This window comes from Mustela nigripes, chromosome 16 (assembly GCF_022355385.1).
Source record: "Mustela nigripes isolate SB6536 chromosome 16, MUSNIG.SB6536, whole genome shotgun sequence".
NCBI lineage: Eukaryota > Metazoa > Chordata > Mammalia > Carnivora > Mustelidae > Mustela > Mustela nigripes.
The window spans coordinates 55,535,096-55,557,239 of record NC_081572.1 but is presented as its reverse complement, the minus strand read 5'-3'; the positions used below and the strand labels follow the sequence as shown (position 1 = coordinate 55,557,239).

The following is a 22,144-nucleotide window of genomic DNA, read 5'->3' as shown; positions in this document are numbered from 1 at the left end:
TGCAACAGAGACCCTTTCAGGAGGCAGTGCTTGGGACGTAGCAAAGGGATTGTGAGGATTAGAATCACAGAGTTCATAGTGTGATTCCGGAGGTACAGAGCAAAGTATGTTTTGAACATCCTTTTTTCCCCTTTTTTAAAAATTGGAACATTTCTGTCTTTTAAGCACAGAATCACGCATTACTTGGAGGATAGGTAGATTCTAGTAGAATTTGCAAGTGAATCCGTTTTTTTTTTTTTTTTCACGTGTGATTTTAGTAGTTACATTAAAACAAATGTACAAACGGTATCATGGAAGCTAAATGTTCCCTGGAACACGGGGTTTTTTATCTGTACTTGACTGACCCTTAAGATAAATTTCACATTACTTGCTTTAGAATTTTCTTTCCTTTTCCTTCATCTAAACCTTAATAGAGAACTTTGCCTGTCCAGTGGCCATTGTGTAAAACAAACAAAAACCATACATACCTCCTTTAGCAAGTGTTTATAGAATACTTAATATCCTATTAAAGGCTATAAAAATAGACAAATGGCCTAACTTATTTCCACTCACCTGATATATGGTTGGTTAGTCATAGTTTTTGAGCGAAATATTTCCTAAATCTTATGGAATGGAATCTTGACTCCAGAGGTGGATGCTAGCAGATGTAAAACAATCACTGTCCAACAAAAATACGACATGAGCCACAGAAGTAATTTAAAAGTAGTCACATTTTATAAAGTAAATAGAAACATAACAATTTTAATGACATATTTTATATTAAAGTCAAATATATGAAAATATCATTTCAGCATGTAATCAACATAAGAATATTTTACATTCTTTTTGTACAATGTTGTTAAAATGCAGGATGTATTTTATACTTAATAAGCCATCCATTGATACTACATTCTCACTGGAAATACTTGATCTATACTGGGGTATAAAACTTGCAGTTAAAGAAGTAGATTCGCATGTCCAGTTCCAAACACACTTCAGTGTTCCAAACACATTTATGTTTTCTAATAATTGAATTGACATGTTTTAAAATTAAAATGAAAAAAGGAAGATTTTACTTCCTTATTCTGGCCACATTTCAGGTGCTCAGTGCAACATGATACGTTACCACATTATGTTCTCATGTCATATGTAAGCACCATAGTGATGTTCCCATGTTCTGTGTGGGAGTCTGCACCACCGTGACACTCCCATGTTTGTGTGTGTGTGTGTGTGTGTGTGTGTGCGCACATCATGGTTGTGGTCTTGCCAGTTACGACTTTGGAGAGTACAGCTCCAACATGGTCTTCTCCCCAAGGTTACCTTTGACACTCATTTCCAAAAAAAATGTGTATAGATTTTGGTCTTATTTTTTATTTGCAATGTAGTTTATATTCCCTTTCCTTTTGGTCTCAAATTCCTTTATTCTACCTACCCTCTCCTTTCTTTCTAAGACATGCTCGTTCATTTTACATCCTAATTTAGTTCATGGCATGGCGCTGGTCCCATATAGTGAATTCAGTGCAGGGGTAACAGCCCTTTCTTGAACCTCTGTGTCTGTCCTGTCACCTAAATCCCGCTTTGCTCTGTTTTAATCAATGGTTGCCCCTTATAAGCACTTGCAGTTTAATCCTTGCAACAGCACAAGTGAGTAGGAGATCTGGCATTAATCCTGTCTTACAGACAAAGACATCCAGCAGGAGGTTCCCATATTTGCCCAAGTCATTTAGATAGTGATTAAGCTGAGTTAGAATTTTTGTTTCTGAAACTTTGTTCTGCCTTTTCTGCTACACTGACACGACTGAATGTCAGACCCCATCTCTTCCCAGTCCCATGCAATCCCCGTGCTGTGTCGCAGGCATCCTTGAAAAGTTCTTGGGAATTTTTTTTTTTAATCCCTTCTAATATTCACTCAAATTACCTGAAATAAACTCCTAGGAAATTGCCCCTTTACAACCATGTCTGTAAACAATTGATTAACAATACTCATTTGAAGAGGAGAATTCTTGACTTCATTTAAATTACTGTCTTGCAGTGAACTGGCCAGGAGGACCTCATCTCCTTGTTTATGTAGATGTAGATCCAAGAGATGAATGGGAGGAGAGTGATCACCACGGCAGTAGCCAACTGAATTCTTCCACCAACTGGATTCCTATAAAGACACACAGGAATTATTATCAATAAAAATCCATCGACTGAGCCACCCAGGCAGCCCCGGGAGATCTTCCTTCTTAGCTCAAATCTTTATTGTTTGGATGTGTTGCAAATAGCTTTTCCCACTCGCATCATGATTGTCTTTTGAGGAACTGAAGTCACTGATTGATCTTTTCCTAATGATTTTTGTGTCGTGTTTAAGAAAGCGTTTCCTCCCCAAGGTCTTGGAGATATGGGGTTATCTTCTCTAAAAGCCTTCCCATTCTGCTTCTCACTTTAGAGCTGTAATCCCCCTGGAACTGACGTTTATGAAAGTGAGCTAGGGAAGTTCGTCCCTGTGGGCTTCCGTTGATCCAGCACGGTGTTTGGAGGTCTGCCTTTCTTTGCTGTACCTGCCCTGTTCCCTCTGTCCTGAGTCAAGGGTCTGCTTGTGTGTGGACCTGTTCCTAGAGTCTAGTCTTTCATTAGTTTATCCTTTTACCAGTACAGGTTTATCCCTTCACTTACTCAGATCTTCTTTCATTTCTCCCACAATGTCTGGCAGTCTTATTTATAGAGATTTTACCCATTTCTAGGTTTACTCCTAGGGAGCTGATTTCTTGATGTTATTATCTCTGGTTAACTTTTTGTTTTTATCATTTTAATCATTTTGTTACTTGTTGATAAAAATGTGGCTGATTTCGGTACATTCACCCGGTGTGTGGCGATCGTGCTAAGCTCACTCACTCTGTAACTTTTTAGACCCTGTTTGATTTTTTGGCATATGCAATCATGTCAGCCTTGGATAATGAACATGTTTCTTTTCCAGTTGTTGTGCCTCTTATTTGTTTTTCTTGCCTTATTGGACTGGCTACCATTGTAGCTAGAGCAGTGTGGAGCAGAAGTGGCAGTGGGGGCTAACCCTTTCTTGATCCTAATCTCAGAAGGAAAGTTTTCAGCTGCTCACCACTGAGTCTCAGGCTTTGGTGCTGACACCATGTCCCAGGTTCAGTTCCTTTCTACACCTGCTAACAGCTCTTATGAACAGATGATGAATCTTACCAAACGCTCTTTCTGAATAGATTGAGAAGATAGTTTATTTTTTCCTGTTAGTTTATTCCTGATAGTTTATTATTTTCTGTTAATGTAGTAGAAAACCCTGGTTGGTTTTTGAATGTTAAACTGTGTTCCTAGAATAAACTTGGTGGTTGGGTTATATATTGCTGGATTTGATTCCCTAATGCTTTGTTTAGGATTTTTCAATCTTTAGTCATAAGTGAGACTGCCTCATAATTTCTTTGCTTTCTCTCCCCCTTTTAAAATGTTCCTGTCAAGTCTTGGTATCAAGATTATTCTGTTCTTATAACATGAATTATAAAGTGTCTCTTCTTCTTCTGTTCTCTGGAGGTGTTTGTTAAAGGTTGGCATTATTTTTCCCTTAAATATTAGGTATAATTCTCCAGTTAGGCTACCTTTGACTTGCCTGTCTGACCTGACCAACCTTGAAGACATCTGATTTTAGCTATGAAGTTGAAAACTTACTTGGATGAACTGTGACACAGGCCCATCCACACTGTGACAATCAGCAGACCTAACAGCTCCCTGTAAAATAGCACACAGTTCAGATTTTTGGAGTAGCTATGAGTGAGATGCCTATCCTCCCATTCTCTCCATGACCACTAGCTTCTGCTGGTTATTGGAAGACTTCCCTCAAGATACACAGTATCTACAGAATATTCTCAAGTCTGGCTATGACTCAAAAATTACCTTTTTTTTTCAGATACTTTAAAGGCTTATCTGAAAATAAGTTTCATTTTATGAGACAGATGTGAACGCCATCCTTTTGCCCCAACTTCTAAGTGAACAACAACAACAAAAAACCAACAAAATGAAAACACAAATAAATCACTTATTTCAGGTCACTGGGAGGAGTATAGTACAACCAATAAAACTATCCCAGATTTATCAGGCATCAATTTTACATTGTTTTAGAGTGTTCTGTGTTGGTCAGGATGAGCTCAGATCCATAAATAATGGAGCGCCTGCTGCAAAAGACTGGATCACATCTTAGGGGAGAGGAATGATTTGTAAGATGAGGCAGGCTAATGATTTTGGGGTGGGTCTATGCTTCTAGAAGTGTGTGTTAAAAGCACACACCTTTTACACAGAGTAGAAAAGTCCTATTTGGCCCTGGTACCACTGTAACTCGTGGGCCTCAAGGTGGTGGAAGTGATTCAGCCCATTGGGTTGATGGTCCCATGGGCAGATCCAACCTGATTTGCTCTCCAGTTTCCCAAGGATTAGGGCCTGTAACAAAGTAACACTTCACCAGGGCTGATTACCTTCCACATCTCTAGATCTCAGTGTTCGCAGTAGGATGGGCAGGAAGGACAAGGGGCTATGTGTGAGGCCAGGGAGTCAGGAGCAAAGAGGTGATGAACACATGGCCTTGACAAAGGGAGGAGATGGCATGGGACGTGGCAGGGCAAGGCTGACAGAGGTGGACTTAACATACTGACCTCTGATTTGGCTGATCACACTTGTAGAGATTTTGGCCAGAACCACAACTAAATCAGAGTGCTGACAGAGCTTTCACCTCATGAGACTGGACGGAGTATTACTGTATGGCGTCCTTGCTCGTTTATTGTAAGGGAGCTAAGGTCAACTGCCAGACAGTAACATAACGAGCGTGCTGACTGCCTCTGGCTGTGGTTGCAGAACGTGGTACACGGTGCTGGGTATGAATCCTGGTTCATTTCCTGCTTCTTCAGCTTATCAAGGAGGTAATACCTCCCCTGATCCTCACGGTGCAGTTGGGGGAGCTGAGTCATCGTGGTGTGGATAAGGGGTTACAGAGGAATGGATTTCTCCCTTCTACTCCACCCCTTCCAAGGAGCAAAAGTCACGGCTCACCTGCCTTCTTCCTCATGCAAGATGCTCTGTTGGGAGTGAAGCCAGAGATGGCCCACCAAGCCGACAGCCCACGTGATACAAAAGAATATGTGTATCGCGGAGATACTCTTCCAAATAAAATTGCCTAAAAATAGAGATTCTGGAGCTGTTAATCCTGGAATCACATTCCAGAGAAAAACGATCTCTTTGTACCTGCTCTGCCATAGTCTGCTTTCAGGTAAACCTTCAGAAAAAGCTGGGGTGGCATCTGGCTGGGTCAGCAGAGTGTGCGACTCTTGATCTCTGGGTCATGAGTTCAAGCCCTATGCTGGGTATAGAGCCTCCTTAAAAAAAGCTAGGTTTCTTTAAGTTTTGTGTTGAGGGACATGACAGAGTTTAAAGCAGTAGCAATAAACTTAGGTGAACATTTAGTGTTTTGGTTGCCCAATGTGTCCCCTTTCTGTGACGACTACCTTTTATTTTCTTTGGGGATCCACCCTTCCCACACACCCAGGTCACGTGTCCCCGACCTTTGAACCTTAGCTTGATTAGCCAATGCATTTCATTCCTGTGGCAAGCGTGATCTGGCTCCAAATGAGCAGATGACAAATCAGGGCCCACAGCTCAGTTCTGAGACTTTTGCTTAGACATCTAGGGAGCATTTTCTATCTTCTGTTGGATGGAGTGTCACTAAGAAGTGACACTCTGATGGTAGCTGCCAGGCTACCATCTAGGGGCCTGGGGCTGAAGTCAGAGCAGCACATGGCAGGGCTGCGAGGTGCAGGGAAGTTCAAGTTCTGAGCCACCAGCAGCGTGTGAAGCCAGCACCGCTGACTTTCTCCCTCAAGTGTCCCAGTACATCTCCTTTGTAGCTCACAGCCCATTTGAGTTTTTTCCTTGCCTGCAACTAACGGAGCCCAAACTAAGCCCGTGCATCCAGGGGACAGGAGTTTTCCCCACCCAGCTGGGAATCACTGGTCTTTCCTCTAAGGCCCTGAGAACTCTGACAGCTCTACTGGCCAGGGTGCTCTTTTCCTGACAGCGGAGAGTAACCTGTCAGGACTGACAGTCCCTAGTAATAAGAAAATATTAGCACACAGTGTAAAATGTACTTTTTTGGGTTATAAAACACCATTTTATGGTATAAAACTGTCCAACTTAAGGTTTAATGAGAGTTTTTAGTTAGGACTGTTAAAATTAAAGCCACTATGTTTCGCCCAGTGTTGAGGTAGGCAGCTTGTAGGTAGTACATACCAGCTATTTTAAGCAATTTTTTTTTAAACCTGTATACCCACCTGGGATAGATGGATGGATGGATGGAGATAAATATATTTATTCCAAGGAGCAGGAAAATATGTGATAAAGCCTCTTATAGCCGTTCATTCACGTTCAACAAGCATTAAGTACCTACCATCTTCCTGGCTGTATTTCAGCAAGGCTTGGGCAAAGATGGGCTAGACATGGACCCCCTTTTAAGAGGCTTACAGCCTCGCAGGGGAAACACACACAAAAGCATGCAGTAAATCACTGTATGTACTATGACGGTACAGAGGGAGGTTAGGGAGAGCAAAAGGGACGAATAAAAACCTAGACATTTGTTACGGACATTATAAACTGCTTTTCTAAATAAGTAGCAGGCCATATATGCACGTATTGAATAGATTCAAAATAAGAAAGTGGTCCCTGGGAGTGGTATTGGACCCTGATGGCCACTGACTAGAGAGACACATGGTCTGCGCTCTGCTGCTGATTTTCCCTTAGCGTGAGAAATCAGTGTGTGACCAGAGCCCTTCTCTCTCGTGGGCTACACTGCAAAACCCCCGCTCCACTCCAGCACAAGTGATCTCAGGTTCTGAGCTGCTAAAAAGGCTGTCTTGGTGTGACAGGTCCTTGTGAAGTTTGCCTGAAGATGGGTGAGGGTGATCTAAATATAGGATTAGTCCCTCTTGGTATCAGCAATGAGGAGACCTGGAGGGCCCCGTTTTTCTCCCGGACTCTGTCCTTATTGTCAGAAATTGGATTTGCTCGGTGTCCGTGCAGAATCCAGGGTCCATACCCGTGACAAGAGGATTAAGTCCCACAAGCAGGCTCAGCAGCGCGGGTATCATGTACACCACCTGTTAGCGAAGAGGGAGACGACAGGGGTTAGAAGTATGCCCGATCTGGGGGGTGTGCAGAGGGATCCAGGAAGCCCAGAAAGATGGTGAGACCCCAGACTCACTGACCGACAGTGTCTGCATTAGGTTAGATTGGGCTCTTCATTCTGGAACTGCCAACAAGCTGTTTTGGAGTTGGGAAGACAGGCCCTGTGGAGGCCGTTTTCAAGCCTCATGCTCGGCAGATGGGCTCCAGCCAGACCTGCTGTAGCGAGCATGTTGTGGGTCGAGAGCAAACAGAGTAAGAGACGTGGTGGGTTTCCAAGAAACGCAGCCGCTTCACTGTATCCACGGTGACACGCACATCTGACGTCTTCCCTTATTTGGGAATTGTCAGAGCTACACACGTTACGTGATTGGTTTTCACTCCAGAAACATGTCTGTCTGGATCCCGGGGAGAGGGCTTCTGGATTATAGATGCTGTGTCCATCTTTCCAGCTCCATCCCTAATGAGGGCCAGGACTGACATTTGCTAAGTCTGGTCATCTCTCACAGGAAGGCGTTCATGCTACTGAGGGGTAAGACAAGGGCTTCCCAAAGTTCAGTATGTATGTGAATCGCCTGAAAACCTTGTTAAAATGTAGATCTGCAGTCAAATGCTCTTCCACTTAGCTATACCCCCAAAATGTAGATCTGATTCTAGAGGTCTGGGGTAAGGCCCAAATTCTGCTTTTCTAACAAGCTCCCACGCGCTGCTGCCGTTGTTCTGAGGGCCACAGCTGGAGCAGGAAGGGGGTAGTTTTCTCCTAATGAAAACCTACATGACTAGCCACTGAGAAAGAGGAGGGAGAGAGAGAAAAAGAGAGAGAGAAGTTACACAGACACCATACAACATTTAACTGTGCTCTCTGTAAGAAAGATTTGGCAGAGATTTTTAAAAGTGTATACTCAAATGTATCAGATATCTGTCATTAGCAGATTAAGGGATCTGAGACTTTCTTATATCTTTTATGTTATAACCACATGAACAAAATAACCCTTTGAACTAAACAGTGGTTTCTCATGGGAGTTGTGCCATGTTAATCCCTAAATGCTTTTCTCTATCTCAAATAAGATAAATTTTTTTGAGGACCAAGAGACTGAAAATAATGGTTTCTAGTATATAAGGTAAAATAATACACAACATATTCAATAATGAACTCAGTAGAACCCACTTATCATGATCTTTTATTTTTATGTTGGTGTATTTTTTTTAAACCCAGAGTATCATTTTACAATATTTCATTCACTATATAGTTCTTGAGTACAATGGCATTTGTTTTGTAGTTGTTGTTTTGTTTGTAAAAATTTCGTTTTAATTTTTAAGATTTTATTTGTGAGAGAGAGCAAGTGTGAGAGGGTGGGCACAAGCAGGGGGAATGACAGGCAGTGTGGACAAGGGACAAGCAGGTCCCTGCCGAGCAAGGAGTCTGATGGGGGGATCGATCCCAGGATCCTGGGTTCATGATGTGGGGGCCCAAGGTAGACGCTTAACTGACTAAGCCACCAGGCATCCCAAGACAATTAAGTCATCTCTACACCCAACCTGGGGCTCAGACTCACACCCTGAGATCAAGAGTCACAGGCTCTACCCACTGAGGCAGGCAGGCACCCCCGCCATGGCATTCATTCTTAACGTCTCTCTCCTTTGTCCACCTGCCATTATAAAAACTGAAAAAGCCAATATTTTTTTCCCAGTGTCTTCAGCTAGGGGTGATCATGCTCCGGCCATGAAATGTAAGAAGTCTTACAGGGGCAAGGCTGATACTCAGAACATTTTAACAGCCAATATGTGGACACTGACCAAGCAGGATGGGTCCTAGACCATAAACCATATTGGTACGCACACACTGTCTGAAGGGCTTTTTGGGTAACATTTCCGCCCTGATAAAAGGGGAGAAAGCTCAGGAGGAAAAACTGTTTTGCTCCTGTCCTGTTCCTTCCTACTTGGGATGCTCTTGTCTGGACATGATGTATGGAGCTGCAGCAGCCATTCTGTAGACATGAGGGGATATATCACTCACACACTGGAGGTGGCAGAGAAGAAACCCAGGAAGCCCAAGTCTTTGATGATGTCAGCATTAAGCAGCTGTCTCTGGACTTCTTGTTAAGTGACTCTATTCTAATCTGATGCTAGTCAGATTTTCTGTTATGTGCTCCCATATGCATCCTGATACAGGCATCCTTCATGAGCAAGATGGAAGTAGGGGACATGAAAATGAGTCAGGCATGGCTCAAGTCCCCAAGCCCCATTACATTCTACTGGCTCATATGTGCATGCTTTCATTCAAGAGTCAATACAGAAGGGCTGCCCTAGGGAGGTTCAGTGTTAGGTTGCCTAAGGACCACCAAGAAGAAGTGGTCTCTGTTCTCCAAGGAGCTGGAGTGTGCAGAACCAAATCAAATACACAATAGAATGTGTTAGCATTAGAAGGTTCAAAGGAAGGACGGTTGGAACCTATGGTACAGAGGTAGAGGGATTTTTTGAGGGACAGAGCATTTGAGACAGACTTCAAAGTGTGGGTATGACATACAGGAATTCTAGGGGCAAGACACAGTATTATAGGTGGATTGGGCTTCCAAGACCATTCTGGAAAGAGGCAGCTCCAAGAATTAGGAAGCTACTACAGAAGTCCATGTGGGAGGTGACAGAGGGTTAAACTGGTGAGGAGGGAGGATGTCTGTGGGGACACAGTGTCTATTATTATTCATGCTGTGACACCTGAGCATGGAGTGGGAGATCAAGTACACGCGTACCTCACAGATAAGTAGCTAGACCTAGACTGGATTTTGCTGGATTGCTTTGTTCTTCATTTTATTTTTTAAAAGGATCTCTAAGGTGGTAATAAGGAACCAAGAGATGTTAGGGATGCCTGTGGTCTGGAGCGAGGATGACCCTGGGGATGATTCTGCTGTTGACAGAAATGACTGAGTCAGGAGGAGGTGGCGGTTTAGGAGGGAAAGATGCTGTAGGACCTTGGTGTGTTCGAGAAGTCAGTGTTGGAAATTCAACATTAAGCTGGGTATTGGAGACTTGTCTGCAGGGAAATAACATTTGGAACCCAGGATATAGACCAGAGTGCTGAGGAATAGGCAATTTGATTCAGTGCAAGGGCATGTGAGTCTGGACAAGAAGCAATGTCAGAATGAGTTCTACTGCACTAAAAACACTGACCAGAACTTTACCTTACAGATCCAAATGCTTTCATTTGTTGCTAATCTGTATAGTCAATATTATTCCAAAGCCGAAAATCATCTCATTGGTGATCCCACACAGTCTTATGTATCTGTTTTGAAAGAAACCAGACAAAATCCACACATTTCAGAAAATGTGTGGAATGATCTCCCTCTTCTCCAAATAACTCAACCAAGAACATTGGTTAAATGTATTCTGTAGATTTTATGGGCTTTAAGTACTTTTTATAAACATAACTCACTGAATTCCAAGAACCGCACACCCTAAGCCTACCATTTTTATGGTCGAATGTTTGTAGGAGTTTCTGGGTAGAAACTCATGAGGAAGAGCTCAGTTGACTTCGGAGGTCTACTGTGTGTCTTCAGAAATGTGTCGTTGTTTGGCCCATTTTTATTCAAAGGGAGTACTGCTGAAATGCCCCTAATGTCTCTGGAAAGTTCTGAATGCTCACACTCCTTACCTTACCCACCACTCTGATTCCTCTCCCCTGATATTTTAGGGAAATGATTTGGTTTCTAAGTTTTTAGGTATATAAGGCAGGGAGGCTGAACAAATAGAGAAAATAGTGTTTTGTGTCCTTGCGCATTTCCTGGAAACGTTGGAAAGCAGCTTATACTCACCATCCACAGTTCTGCATCGGGATCATTGACCTGGAACGCCAAAACATGTGGCATTAGCAGTCATTCTGTGGTGCTCCCGCCCTCCCTTTGGCCTGCTCTGGGATCCACCGCAGTGATGTTTTGTGCCAGACGCTGCACTAGGCAGCGAGGGTACAAAATGGGACTAAGACCTAGTCTGGCAGGTCACAGCGGTTGAGGGGGCTCTGGCTGAGCACATACACGACTGGGCACAGAACCGCACAGGCTGACCGAAGTACAGTACGTGCCTCCAGTCTTAAGGAACAAAGACAGCTCCTATGAAGAGGAGCCACAGCCGGAGAGGGTCCCGGCGCCACAGCGGGTTCTGTCTGCTTCCTCGCCTTCGCCGGAACCACGCTGGGTCCCATCCCAGGCTCCTCTGGCTCGGCACGTGGCACGGCAGAGGGGTCGGGCTGTCACGTGGACACGCCTGCCTCTCGGGGAGGGAACTGGGTAGGGGCCCCGGGGCGTAATCCCCAAACTCGGTCGGTGTACACGGCCCGCCCCATAAGTCTACACAGCGCACCAGGCCGGGGGCGGAGCTCTTAGTCCCGCGTCCTGCAGAGCCCGCGGAGCCCCTCGCCCGCCTCCCACCTCCTGCCTCCCGGGGCCGGGGCGCTGACCTGCACCAAAGCCGCCAGCGCGAAGAACGCGGCCATGAGCCAGTTGCAGGCCCGCCACAGGACCGGGGCCCAGCGGCCGGTCGCAGGCGCCATGGGCTCAGCCAGCTCCGGGTGGGGTTTGGCGCGGGCGAGGCATTGGCGCAGAGCGGGGGCGGGGGGGGGGGGGGGGGGCGGGGCCCGGGCGTGGCGATGGCTTGGAGGCGGGTGGATTGGGCGGGACAAGGCCCTGAGCGGGGCGTGGCGTAGGGGCGGGTGCCTGGGCGGGGACTGGGCCCACCCGCAGAGCTCTTTGCTTCCTCTGGGACCGACCTGTCCTGCACCGTTTTCTCTAGTCCCCAGGTGCTGAGTGGCCGCTGGCTGCCGCCGCCGGATAAGGAGGTGGCACTACTAGAGCCTTACTTGTTCTGTTAGGTTCTCCCCAAAACGTGAGGAAGGAAGGCGTGGTGTCCCCATTTCACAGATGAGGGAAGCGGGTCCCGGAGCGATTGGATGACTTGGCCAAGATTGCAGTACCTAGAGGCGCAGAGCACCTGGCTCCGCGCGCCCCAAACAGACCAGATCTGGTCACTGCTCCGCTGACAAACTCCGCAGGCAGGGAGAGGAGTGGTGGGGAAACAAGAAAGGAATTTATTTCAGGGAGGCGGATACCAGGGAAGAACGCAGACGGCTGCTCAAAGACTGTCTCCAAAGTGCTGAAAATACTTCCAGATTTACATGAGGAAAATGAGGGACAGGGATGCGTGTGTGCGCTCTGCTGGCGGTGCAGGTGGGCATGCAGGTCGGGTGTGTCATTGTCTTGGGGTCAGTCATGGGCGGGGTCTTGCTGGCTGTGGGAAATCCTTACTGGTTGAAGGGGAGGTCTGGTTCCCATCAGGGGGTGCTTTGCCAGCAGGGTCTTTTGCCCCAGTTGAGAGATAAGTTGGAAAAGAGTCAGAAAGTTTGAGGTGGTCTTCGAGGTGGTTAGGGTCCACTTTCAGCGCAGGTCATGGGTGGCGGAAGGATGTCATACTTGAACTCTATAGGTCCATCTCTGCTGCCTGGTCACCAAAACTGCATTCCTCACTTGAAAAAAAAAAAAAAAGAGAGAGAGAGAGAGAGAGAGAGAGAGAGAAAGAGAGAGAGATGGAGAGCCAGAGTGGGGTGGAGAAAGAAAGAGGCGCTGGGTCTGTGCGCATTTTCTGATTAGTATTTATGCATATCTTTCCAGAGCGGGAAGAACTTTCAGTGCCCTGTAAGCATTATGGTAATTTCTTAGTGATGACGGTTAATTCTGGCATCTTACACAGCTCACAGCTTTTCTGCAGACAGCCTCATTTATCTTCATGGGCTTTTATTATAAAAGGTATTTACATATTATACATATTTACAATTCTTTCCCACTATCAAAAGCAACAAAATTTCCACACACATTGCTCATGAATTTCTTATGAACTAAAAGACACTGAAATATTCACTGTTCTCCCTCTTACTTGTTTTACAGTCTTTTTTTGTTTTGTTTTGTTTTGTAATTTATCCTCTGATTAGTCTTCCCCAGGCTCATTTACACATCCATAGGCCTCATCATTTTTGCTGTTCTAAGGAGTCTTTATCACTTCAAATCATGAGCACGTGCTCCTGTCCTCCTCTCCTTTTAGCTAATCTCCTAAAATGCTTTAAGGATTTTTTTTTTTTTTTTTTCCTGTTTCAGTCCTCCTAAGGAATGCTTATTTCAAGAACATCACCTGCTGGGCCCTGGCCCTGTGCTGAGTGCCAAGCCCAGGAGGGTGGATTTGCCCAGTGTTTTTCTGGAAGAGATCAAGCAGGCCAGTGGAGGGCTGGCTACGTGTTGGGGAAAAAGGCCAGTCAGAAGACATGGCTTCTTAGTGAGTTCCACTGCTCAGCCAGCCCTGGGACTGGGGACAAGTCGTGACCACCCTCACTGCCCTATTCCTTACCTGGAAAAAAATAGTAATAAATGAAGGAGAAGGTAGCATCCCCATGCCAATTCCTACGTTGAAGTCTTGACCCTAATTGCAATTTGGGGGGCACAGTTTTGGGTAGCAGCCCAAATTGTGTCTCACGAGAGAATAGGAGTTGGGTTCCTAAAGACAAAGGGGAATGCTTGCATAGGTCATTTACAAAGAATCTGGATTGGCTTTGGTGGCAGAAAGCAAATGTTGGCGAGATATAATTGGTTGCCAAGGCTATCACTAAGCAAAAGTCTGTTACTGTAGCCCGCTGTAGGTGTTCACGCAGAGTCCTTGGGATATCTGTGGTCTGGCCCAGTGGCAAAGTTCTACCCAGTGAGGATGTGTGTAATGCCCACCTCCTTAATGGTCCCCTGGCTCCCTTTATAAAACCCCTTGACATAAGTGACTCCATTTTATTTCACCTTCCACTGGGAGTGAGGGTCTTCAAAGAAGTAATTAAGTTAAAATGAGGCCAATAGGGTGCGTCTGATATGACCCGTGTCCTTCTAAGAAGTGGAGATTAGGACACAGACACACAACACACACAGCAGAAGGACCACGTGAAGACACGGCAAGAAGATGGCCATCCGCAAAGCCAAGAGGAAGGCCTTGGAAGAAAGCCACCCTGTTGACACCTTGACCGTGGACTTCCCGCCTCCAGAATTATAATCTGAAAATAGCTGTCTGTTGTTTAGGCTCACTAGTCTGTGGTGCATTGTCATGGCAGCCGTAGCAAATTCATGCAGGGAGGGATTCTAATACCTGCTCAGCCAACCAGACAGTAGTGTGCGTGGCAAGGAAGGAACGGTGTGAAAATGGTGTGCCATAAAGCCACTGTGGAGTTTTTTACTTTTCCCTGTTGTCTGGGACCTTCCGGATCACTGTGTGGACATGGGTTCTTTTCACTTGTACCAGCTTCATTCCCCTTCTTCTAGGGTTGGCATCTCAGTTATTTGGGAAGGGACCCACCTCCCGCTATTGGGGCATAGACACTCAGAGGGCTGACCATGCTGCCCCCTTTCCAAAGATAAGGAGGTGACCCTGGCCTGCCGCTTGGCGTAACCCATCCCCCTGACCACAGTGACTGGGGTCTGGGATAGTATGTGGTTCAAACTGGCCAAGTGGTTCAAACAGGTCCTGGGACCTGTGCTGGACTGAGGTTGCCAGACAAAGTACAGAATTTGCATTTTGGATCAACAGGGAATGCTTTTTTAGTATAAGCCTGTCCCCAGTATTTGCAAAGACTGGTAACCCTAGCTAGACTATTAGTGAAGGGCTTTCTTTTTCTGCTGATTATGATGGGCTGATGGCTTATGGGCCGACGCTACCAGAAGCAAGCCTTTCCTGAGGGTATACTGACATAGAAGAATCTGAGCTCCAAGATGAAGAAGGCAGGTGGGTACCTGATGCCATCCCTTGAGGTTCCAGAACCATCCCCTTGGGTCGCTGGGAACGGCCTCTCCACCTTTCAGTTTTTTCAGCCAATGAAGTCCCGCTTTTATGTATAAACCTGTGTGAGTTGGGTTTTTGTCCCCCGTGACACCAAATGGCGACTTGCAAAATCATGATTCAGTAGTTAAGCTGATGCTTGAAATCCTTTAGTCCAATTTTGCAAAGATAGGAAGAGAAGGCCTGGTCTGAAAAGTGATGAGAAACAAGTCTAAATGAATCCAGTCTCCCAGAGAGCTATCCTTTTAAATTGCCGTGTCACACCGCCGCAGGGGCCTGTTCCGCTGGCTTCTGCAGAACCGGCTCCAAAGGCCTTCATCTTGCTGGGCTGGCCCCCAGCTACCAGGTCAGCGAAAGCATTGTGAGATCAGCAAGAGCCCCCAGTGTCGAGTGAAGGGGACTGGGCAGCAGACAGGGATCTGTCCTCAGAGGGCTTGCAAATAGAGGGGCTTGCTTGTTCTCTGCAAGTGAGGTTATGAATTCACCACTAAGGGACCAAGCAGACACTGGTAAACCCACTTCCCCGGCCACGGGAGCGAGGGAGGGCTGGGGAAGGCTCAAACAAATCTAAAAGAAGAGCGTCAGCAGAGGGGAATTGGCGGCTGTGGAAAACCACAGAGTCCTGTCTGCCCAGGGGGCAAGGGCAGGCACAGCCCATCCCGGCCCAGGCCAGAGAGGTGGTTTTCTCCCCTGGCCGTGGACGCTCACACTTCCCCATCAAGCCATCCTTGTGGGGGCTGGTGTGGACCGAGGGGCGATTCACAAGCTCTGTTCCTCCTGTTGCTGTGGTTCTAGAGCTCTAGATCCAGAGAGAATGGCCTCATACCCACCTGGCCTACAGAGTAGAGAAGGAGATGACGTGCGGCGCCAACCATCGGTTGGTTTCTGAGTGTTCAGGTGTGATCCTGACAGCGCCGTTCTCTTGTCTAGACTCGCTGACCTTGTAGCCGTCCCGCTCATCATTCCTGCCAGGGGGGTCAACCACTCTGGAGTAAGATGGAGCGGGAGAGACAGGGTCTGCGGCCAGATCCACATCAGTGAGGGGACCCTCGCTCTGCAGAGTGTCCTAAATGTGGGTGTTGGTGATGCTCCCTGGATGACGTGTTGGGGACTGAGATGACAGGGAACAGGAGTCCTGTGCCAGAGACTGTCCCATCTACCTTTCTCCATCCACCACGCTGGATGTCCACCCTTCCCTCCAGTCTGCCGAGTCTGTGTCAGGAATCTGCTGTTGTTGGCAGGGGGTGGGGTTAGAATAGGACAAGGAAAGGATCCTATTCCCAGCTATGAAGACTTCTCCCTCCCAGGCTCTCTGAAATCAGACATGCATCTCACTGTGACGAGGACTGATTTGCTTTTGCAAAACCCATCTGGTCTCCGTAAAGGACTTGGTTTCTACTGTTAGCAAAACTCAGACCATGTTGTGAAAGCCTTAAGGCTTAATCGTCCTGATTGACAATGAAAGATGCTAGGCTCAAATAGTGTTCCTTGAAATCCTGGATGTTCCCTTATATCTCCAGAGGGGGAATATGTACAGCTCAGTGTACCCTCCACATGTATTTCTGTGCATCACTCTGCTCCCCATCACACAGTCACTAAATATTTATTCAGGACTTCCTATGTGTCAGACACTCTGCTGATAACCAAGGTTGTGACTGTGCACAGGACAGACATGGTCCTTGCCCTGTGGCATGGGAAGACGGAACAGTAATCACATACACAGGCATGTGACCCCAGCAGGGAACTGTGGGTAAGCGTGGACCACCATGGGGATGTCTGCAACAAGGGGGATCGGGTTTTATCCAAGGGCTTCGAGAAGCTTCCTGGAGAGAGAAGGGTGAGTGCCGGTGGAGAAGGCGAGGGACAGTGCCTCTTCAGGTGGAACCTAGCTTCTCCTGCTTCTCCTTATACTTTACTCTTATTGCTTTAAAGCACGACTTAATTTTGACCTTGTAGCCATCATCCAGGAAGTTGCTGGAAGGTTGGGTTTGGAGTGTGTGTGTGTGTGTGTAAGTGTGTGTGTGTGTGTGTGTGGACTGTGATAGTTAACATGTACTGAGCCTGCAGGGTTAGGCAATATTCTAAGCACATGTGTAGAGGAACCCATTTCATGCCAACAACACATCAATCAGGCAAGTGGGTTATGATCCCCATTTAATGGATGAAGACAGTGAGACATGTGCCAGCTCTTAAGTACAGTCCTTGAGAAAGACCCCAGCTTGTCTGACCTGTGACTCAGAATTGGACCTCTCTAGGGGCATAAGGAGGCCTCCTGTAGGTTTGTGAAAGTGGAGAGGCAAGTAAGCCCATCACTCTCTCTCTACCACCAAACAGCCGCTCCTGCCGCATTAACTGGAGAGCCAGGGGCCTAACGGAGAGCCTGCAGACCCACCAGATGCCAAAGGGACAGTCCTTCATGGCTTGCTTCGATGCCGTTGTGCTTGCATCCTAGCTCTTTTAACGACCAGAAAGATAGTTTCACCCAAACCCTTGGCCTTTGGAGCCTGGTTCCATGAAGCTGTACTTGGAGGTGAGAAAAGTGAAGGGACATTGGAGCCCCCTTCTCTCTCATCCTGACCTGATTTAGGACCAGGCTGTTAGGACGGTGGGTGTCCACAAGATGGCGGACTCCTGCTACCAATGGAGTCCACAGGGCTTGGCGGCTGTTCTGTGGGAGGAAGAAGGGAAGGAGGGCGGGGCAGGCCAGCTGTTTCCATTGGCTCCGCCTGCCTGGTTGTGCCCTAGACTTTCTTGGAGGGTGCGGAGCTGGGCTCAGCCCAAGGCGAAGAGGTACAAACAGAACTTTGTACCCGGAAATACTGGTGTCCAAAGGGGAGTGTTGCAGGGGAAGACCTGAGCTCCACCGTGTCCTGGCAGAAACTCAGATTGTTTGCCACTCTGAGATTCCGGGCAGATCAGGTATGTCCAAGGGGAGAGATCACTTCTTCGAACACCAGGGCACAATGAAAGTAAATAATAATGATACTAGCGGTCAGATGTTGAGAATTCACAATGAGCCGGGCTTCTGCCCTTGGATGTCCTTCGCACCCTGTAGTCACCACAGAGCAGCTGTTTCCTCATCTAAACCCTCCCTCCCATTCTACAGGCCCCGGCTCTCCCAGGTGACCTCTTCACCCGAGACTCAGTTACTCTTTAGGGTTAGCTGCCAAGGGTTGCCTTAGTAGTTATCACCAAACTGGTGACTTAAACCCACAGAAATGCATTCTCCCACCATCTGGAGACCAGAAGTCCAAAATTAAGGCGACAGCAGGGATGCACTCCCCTCTGAAGGCTCTGGGGAGACTCCTTTCTTGCCTCTTTCAGCTTTTGAGGGGGTGGGGCTCCTTGTGGTCACATGACTGTCCCTTCACAGCACCTTCTTTGGTCCCTGTCTTCATTCTTTTTTCTCTTATATAGAGACAGATGGACTGGCTTGTTGGATGTATGGCCCCCCCTGGGTAATCTGGGATGATCTCACCTAGAGATCTGGAAAGACCCTTTTTCTAAATAAGGTCACATTCATAGTTTCCAGGGGTTAGGACGGGGACAGATCTTTTTGGGGGCCACCATTCAATTCACTAACACTCACTGCAGAAACCTCCGTGTTCTCCTGGACACTTCCAACTCCTCCTTCCCTGTGAAAGTCCACCACTGACGCTAGCAGACTTTTTGGCTCAATGCCAACACCTAACTCCAGCCATCAGCATTTCTTCCCTAACCTCCTACCTGGTTTCCCTGTGATGATCCTGCTGTGGATGGAACTGTGCCCACCCCCCACTCCTGTATCTTAGCTCTGACCCCCAGAGGTGATTGCTTTGGGATACCAGGGGCTCTCGTGAGATAAAGTTAGGTGAAATCACAAGGGTAGGGTGCTAATCTGATAGGACTGACATCCTTGTAAGAACAGATACAGAGATCTCTCTGGGCAGGAACGGTGGAAAGCCACGTAAGGACACAGTGAGAGGCTGGCCACCTACAAGCCAGGAGGAGAGATCTCTCCAGAAAGCCACCCTGATGGTACCCTGGTCTCAGACTTCCCATCTACAGACGTGTGAGAAAATAGATTTCTGTGGCTACAGCCACCCAGCCCATGCTCTTTTGTTAATGGCCCCCCAGCAAATGCAAGCACATTGCCAGCTTCCTCCCACTCAGTCTCTGCACTGCAGCCAGCGACCTGTGTCAGACACAAATCCCAAACCTTGGCTTCAAATCAAGCCTCCCACTCTCCCTCCCTCCCTCCCTTCCCCAGATCCATCCAGACATTGTTCTGAGCACTGGGGGCTGTAACAGTGAACAAAGCAGACAGCGCCCAGCTAACAGTTTCATGTGAAGGATCCAATCCAGCCTGTCCTCACTGCCTAGGGCTCTGAGCTCTGAACACTGTCTACAAAACTCAGTCTGGCCAGCCTTCCCTCATCCATGGCCCTTCTGGCTTCTCCTCCACCTCCCATACCTGCCTGTGCTCTCCTCTGACACAGCCTTCTACCGTTCTCCCAATATGCGCTGCTCCATCCCTCCAGAGAGCCTGTAGCTCTGTGGCTCCTTCTGCCTGGAAGGCTTCCCCTTCCTTTCCCTACTTAGCTCTGCCCTTGAGTAACCCTGTTACAGGCTCCCCCAGCTGCCTCTTCTCCCCCTGCAGCGCTGGTAACAATGACAATTAAATCATTAACTGTGCAGATAGCTGTCTGGTGTTCTGTGTAACCCATGGTCTGAAAGCCTCCTGAAGACCTGCCTCCTTTTGTTTCCTGCTGGCTTAGCCTAGTCAGAACAGAGCAGGCACCTGTTACTTATGGTTACATTGTTACAAGGAATGAACTAGCTGCTCTCATCTGGATAAGCTCTCACATCCTTTAGATATTTTCATGCCCAGAGTTGGGAAAAACAAAGCACAGTGTGGGTGGCGAGGTGACTGGCAAGAGATCACCTTGTTAGTAAATCGGAACCCACAGCTTTCTGATGTCAGAGACATGGCTCCTAAAAGCCATGACTCGGACCCAGTTTGCTTTAAATAATGAGAGAATTCTTAACAGAAAAGCAGAAGCATCCCAACTAGAAAATCGTTAAAGAATCATTTCCTTTATCAAAATAATCACTGCTGTGAACAGGAGAATGGATAAACAGCTTGTGATAATATGCACATAATGGAATGTTACTAGCAAAAAAAAAAAAAAAAGAAAGAAAGAAAGAAATGAACTACTAATAACACACTATAGCATTAGTGAATTGCAAAAGCGTTGTGCTGAGCCAAGGAAGCCAGGCACAGAAGAGCGCATGCTGGAGGATTCCATTTACGGGAAATTCTGGAATAGACAAAATCATCTATGGGGAAAAACATTAGATCAGCGGTTGTCTATGGGGTGAAGGGGGCAAAGGGCAGGAGGGAACTTTCTGGGGGTGATGACAATGCTCTGTATCTTGATGGAGGTTTCAGTTCCCGGGTGTGTATGTTATTTGTTCAGACTCAGCATACAAAAGCTTGAGATTTGTTAATTTCTCTGTTTGCAAACTTTATCTCAGAAAAGGAAAGCAGTAAGCAAATATTAAACTCTAGTTAATGATACACACACTGAAGTGTTTACAGGTGAAGGGTCCTAATGTCTGCATCTTACTTGAAACTCATTAAAAAAATGACAGATTGGGGCACTTGGGTAATATCGATTAATGATCAAACCTCCTTACTGGTAATTAGTCTATTTAGATCTTCTCTTTCTTCATGGTTCAGTCTTGGAAGATTGTATATTTCTGGGAGTTTATCATGTGTTCTATGTTACCTAGTTGTTGGTATGTAATTGTCCATATTAGTCTCTTACGATCTTTCCTTCATATTTCTGTGGTATCTGTTGTAATTTCTCCTCTTTCATTTCATTGTATTTATTTGAGCCTTCTCTTTTTTTTTCTTGGTGAATCTAGCTAAAAGATTGTCTGCTTTGTTTATTCTTTCAAAGAACCAGGTCTTAGTTTCATTGATCCTTTCTATTTTTTTTTTAAAGTCTCTATTTCAGTTATTTTTGCTCTACTCTTTATGATTTCCTTCCCTCTACTAACTCTGGGTTTAGTTTGTTCTTCTTTTTCTAGTTCCTTTAGGTGTAAAGCTAGATTGTTTGAGTTTTTCTTGTTTCAGAAGGTAGGTCTGTATGGCTATAAATTTCCTTGTTAGAACTGCTCTTGCCGCATCCCATTAATTTTGGATTATTTCCATTTCCATCTGTCTCAGGGATTTTCTTTGAATTTTCCTTGTGATTTCTTCATTGACTCATTAGTTTTTCAGTAGCATGTTGTTTAACCCCTACATATCTGTGATTTCTTCAGTTTTCATGTAATTGACTTCTCTTTTATACCATTGTAGTTGGAAAAGATGCTTGATATGATTTCAGTTTTTTTCAGTTTATGGACATTTGTTTCATGGCCTAACATGTGCTCTATCCTAGGGAATGTTCCATATGCACTTGACAAGAATGTGTATTTTACTGCTTTTGGATGGAATGTTCTATATAAAACTATTAATTCCATCTAGTATAGTGTTTTCCTGTTGATTTTTTCTTTGGATGATCTATTCATTGATGTAAGTGGAGTATTAAAGTCCCCTACATTATTGTATTGCTGTGAATTTCTCCCTTTAGGTCTGTTAATATTTGCTTTATATATTTAAGTCCTCCTATATTAGATGTATCAATATTTACAACTAAATCACCTCATTGGATTGACCTTTTTATCAATATGGGATGCCCTTATCTTTTATCATAGTCTTTGTTTTAAAGTCTATTTTGTCTGACACAGGTAAAGCTGCACAAGCTTTCTTTACCTTTCTATTTCAGGGAATATCTTTTTCTGTCCCTTCACTTTTGGTTTATGTGCGTCCTTAGATCTGAAGTGAGTCTCTCATAGGCAATATGTAGATGAGTCTTTTTTGTTTGTTTTGTTTTGTTTTTGCTCTGTGTCATTTGATTGGAGATTCTAGTCCATTTACATTTATTTATAGTTCCTCTCTCTTCCTTTCTTTTCTTGTTCTCTTCCTCTGTGGTTTGATGACTTTTTTTTGTATTATGCTTATTATATTCCTTTCTGATGATCTTTTGTGTAGGTTTTTGCTTTGTGGGGTTTTTTTGTTTTTGTTTTGTTTGTTTTTTTTTTTTTTTTTTTTTTTTTTTTTTTT

The 22,144-nt window shown here is 45.8% G+C and overlaps 1 protein-coding gene across 2 annotated transcripts; it reads right to left on the bottom strand.

The window, feature by feature from the left end:
* Positions 1–692: 692 nt before the first annotated feature.
* TMEM220 (transmembrane protein 220) lies at positions 693–11,743 on the bottom strand. 2 transcript variants are annotated; one of them, XM_059379373.1, is made up of 6 exons: positions 11,594–11,743; positions 10,953–10,982; positions 7,058–7,118; positions 5,023–5,146; positions 3,652–3,711; positions 693–2,128 (listed from the first exon to the last, which is right to left on the bottom strand). In XM_059379373.1, exons 1-6 carry the CDS (start codon positions 11,684–11,686, stop codon positions 1,993–1,995), a joined length of 504 nt encoding a protein of 167 aa, XP_059235356.1. In that variant the 5' UTR covers positions 11,687–11,743; the 3' UTR covers positions 693–1,992. The 2 variants fall into 2 exon arrangements, with proteins under 2 accessions (XP_059235356.1, XP_059235358.1); XM_059379375.1 differs by lacking the exon at positions 3,652–3,711.
* Between the last annotated feature and the right edge of the window lie 10,401 nt (positions 11,744–22,144).

What these genes read in the sequence shown, in the direction of transcription:
- TMEM220 (XM_059379373.1), bottom strand. Translation starts at nt 11,686, where the DNA reads ATGGCGCCTGCGACCGGCCGCTGGGCCCCGGTCCTGTGGCGGGCCTGC. An exon ending in CCGATGCAGAACTGTGGATG is followed by an intron (nt 7,119 to 10,952) that starts GTGAGTATAAGC and finishes CTTCGCTAACAG; the next exon opens with GTGGTGTACATGATACCCGC. An exon ending in TTGCATGAGGAAGAAGGCAG is followed by an intron (nt 3,712 to 5,022) that starts GTGAGCCGTGAC and finishes GCTATTTTACAG; the next exon opens with GGAGCTGTTAGGTCTGCTGA.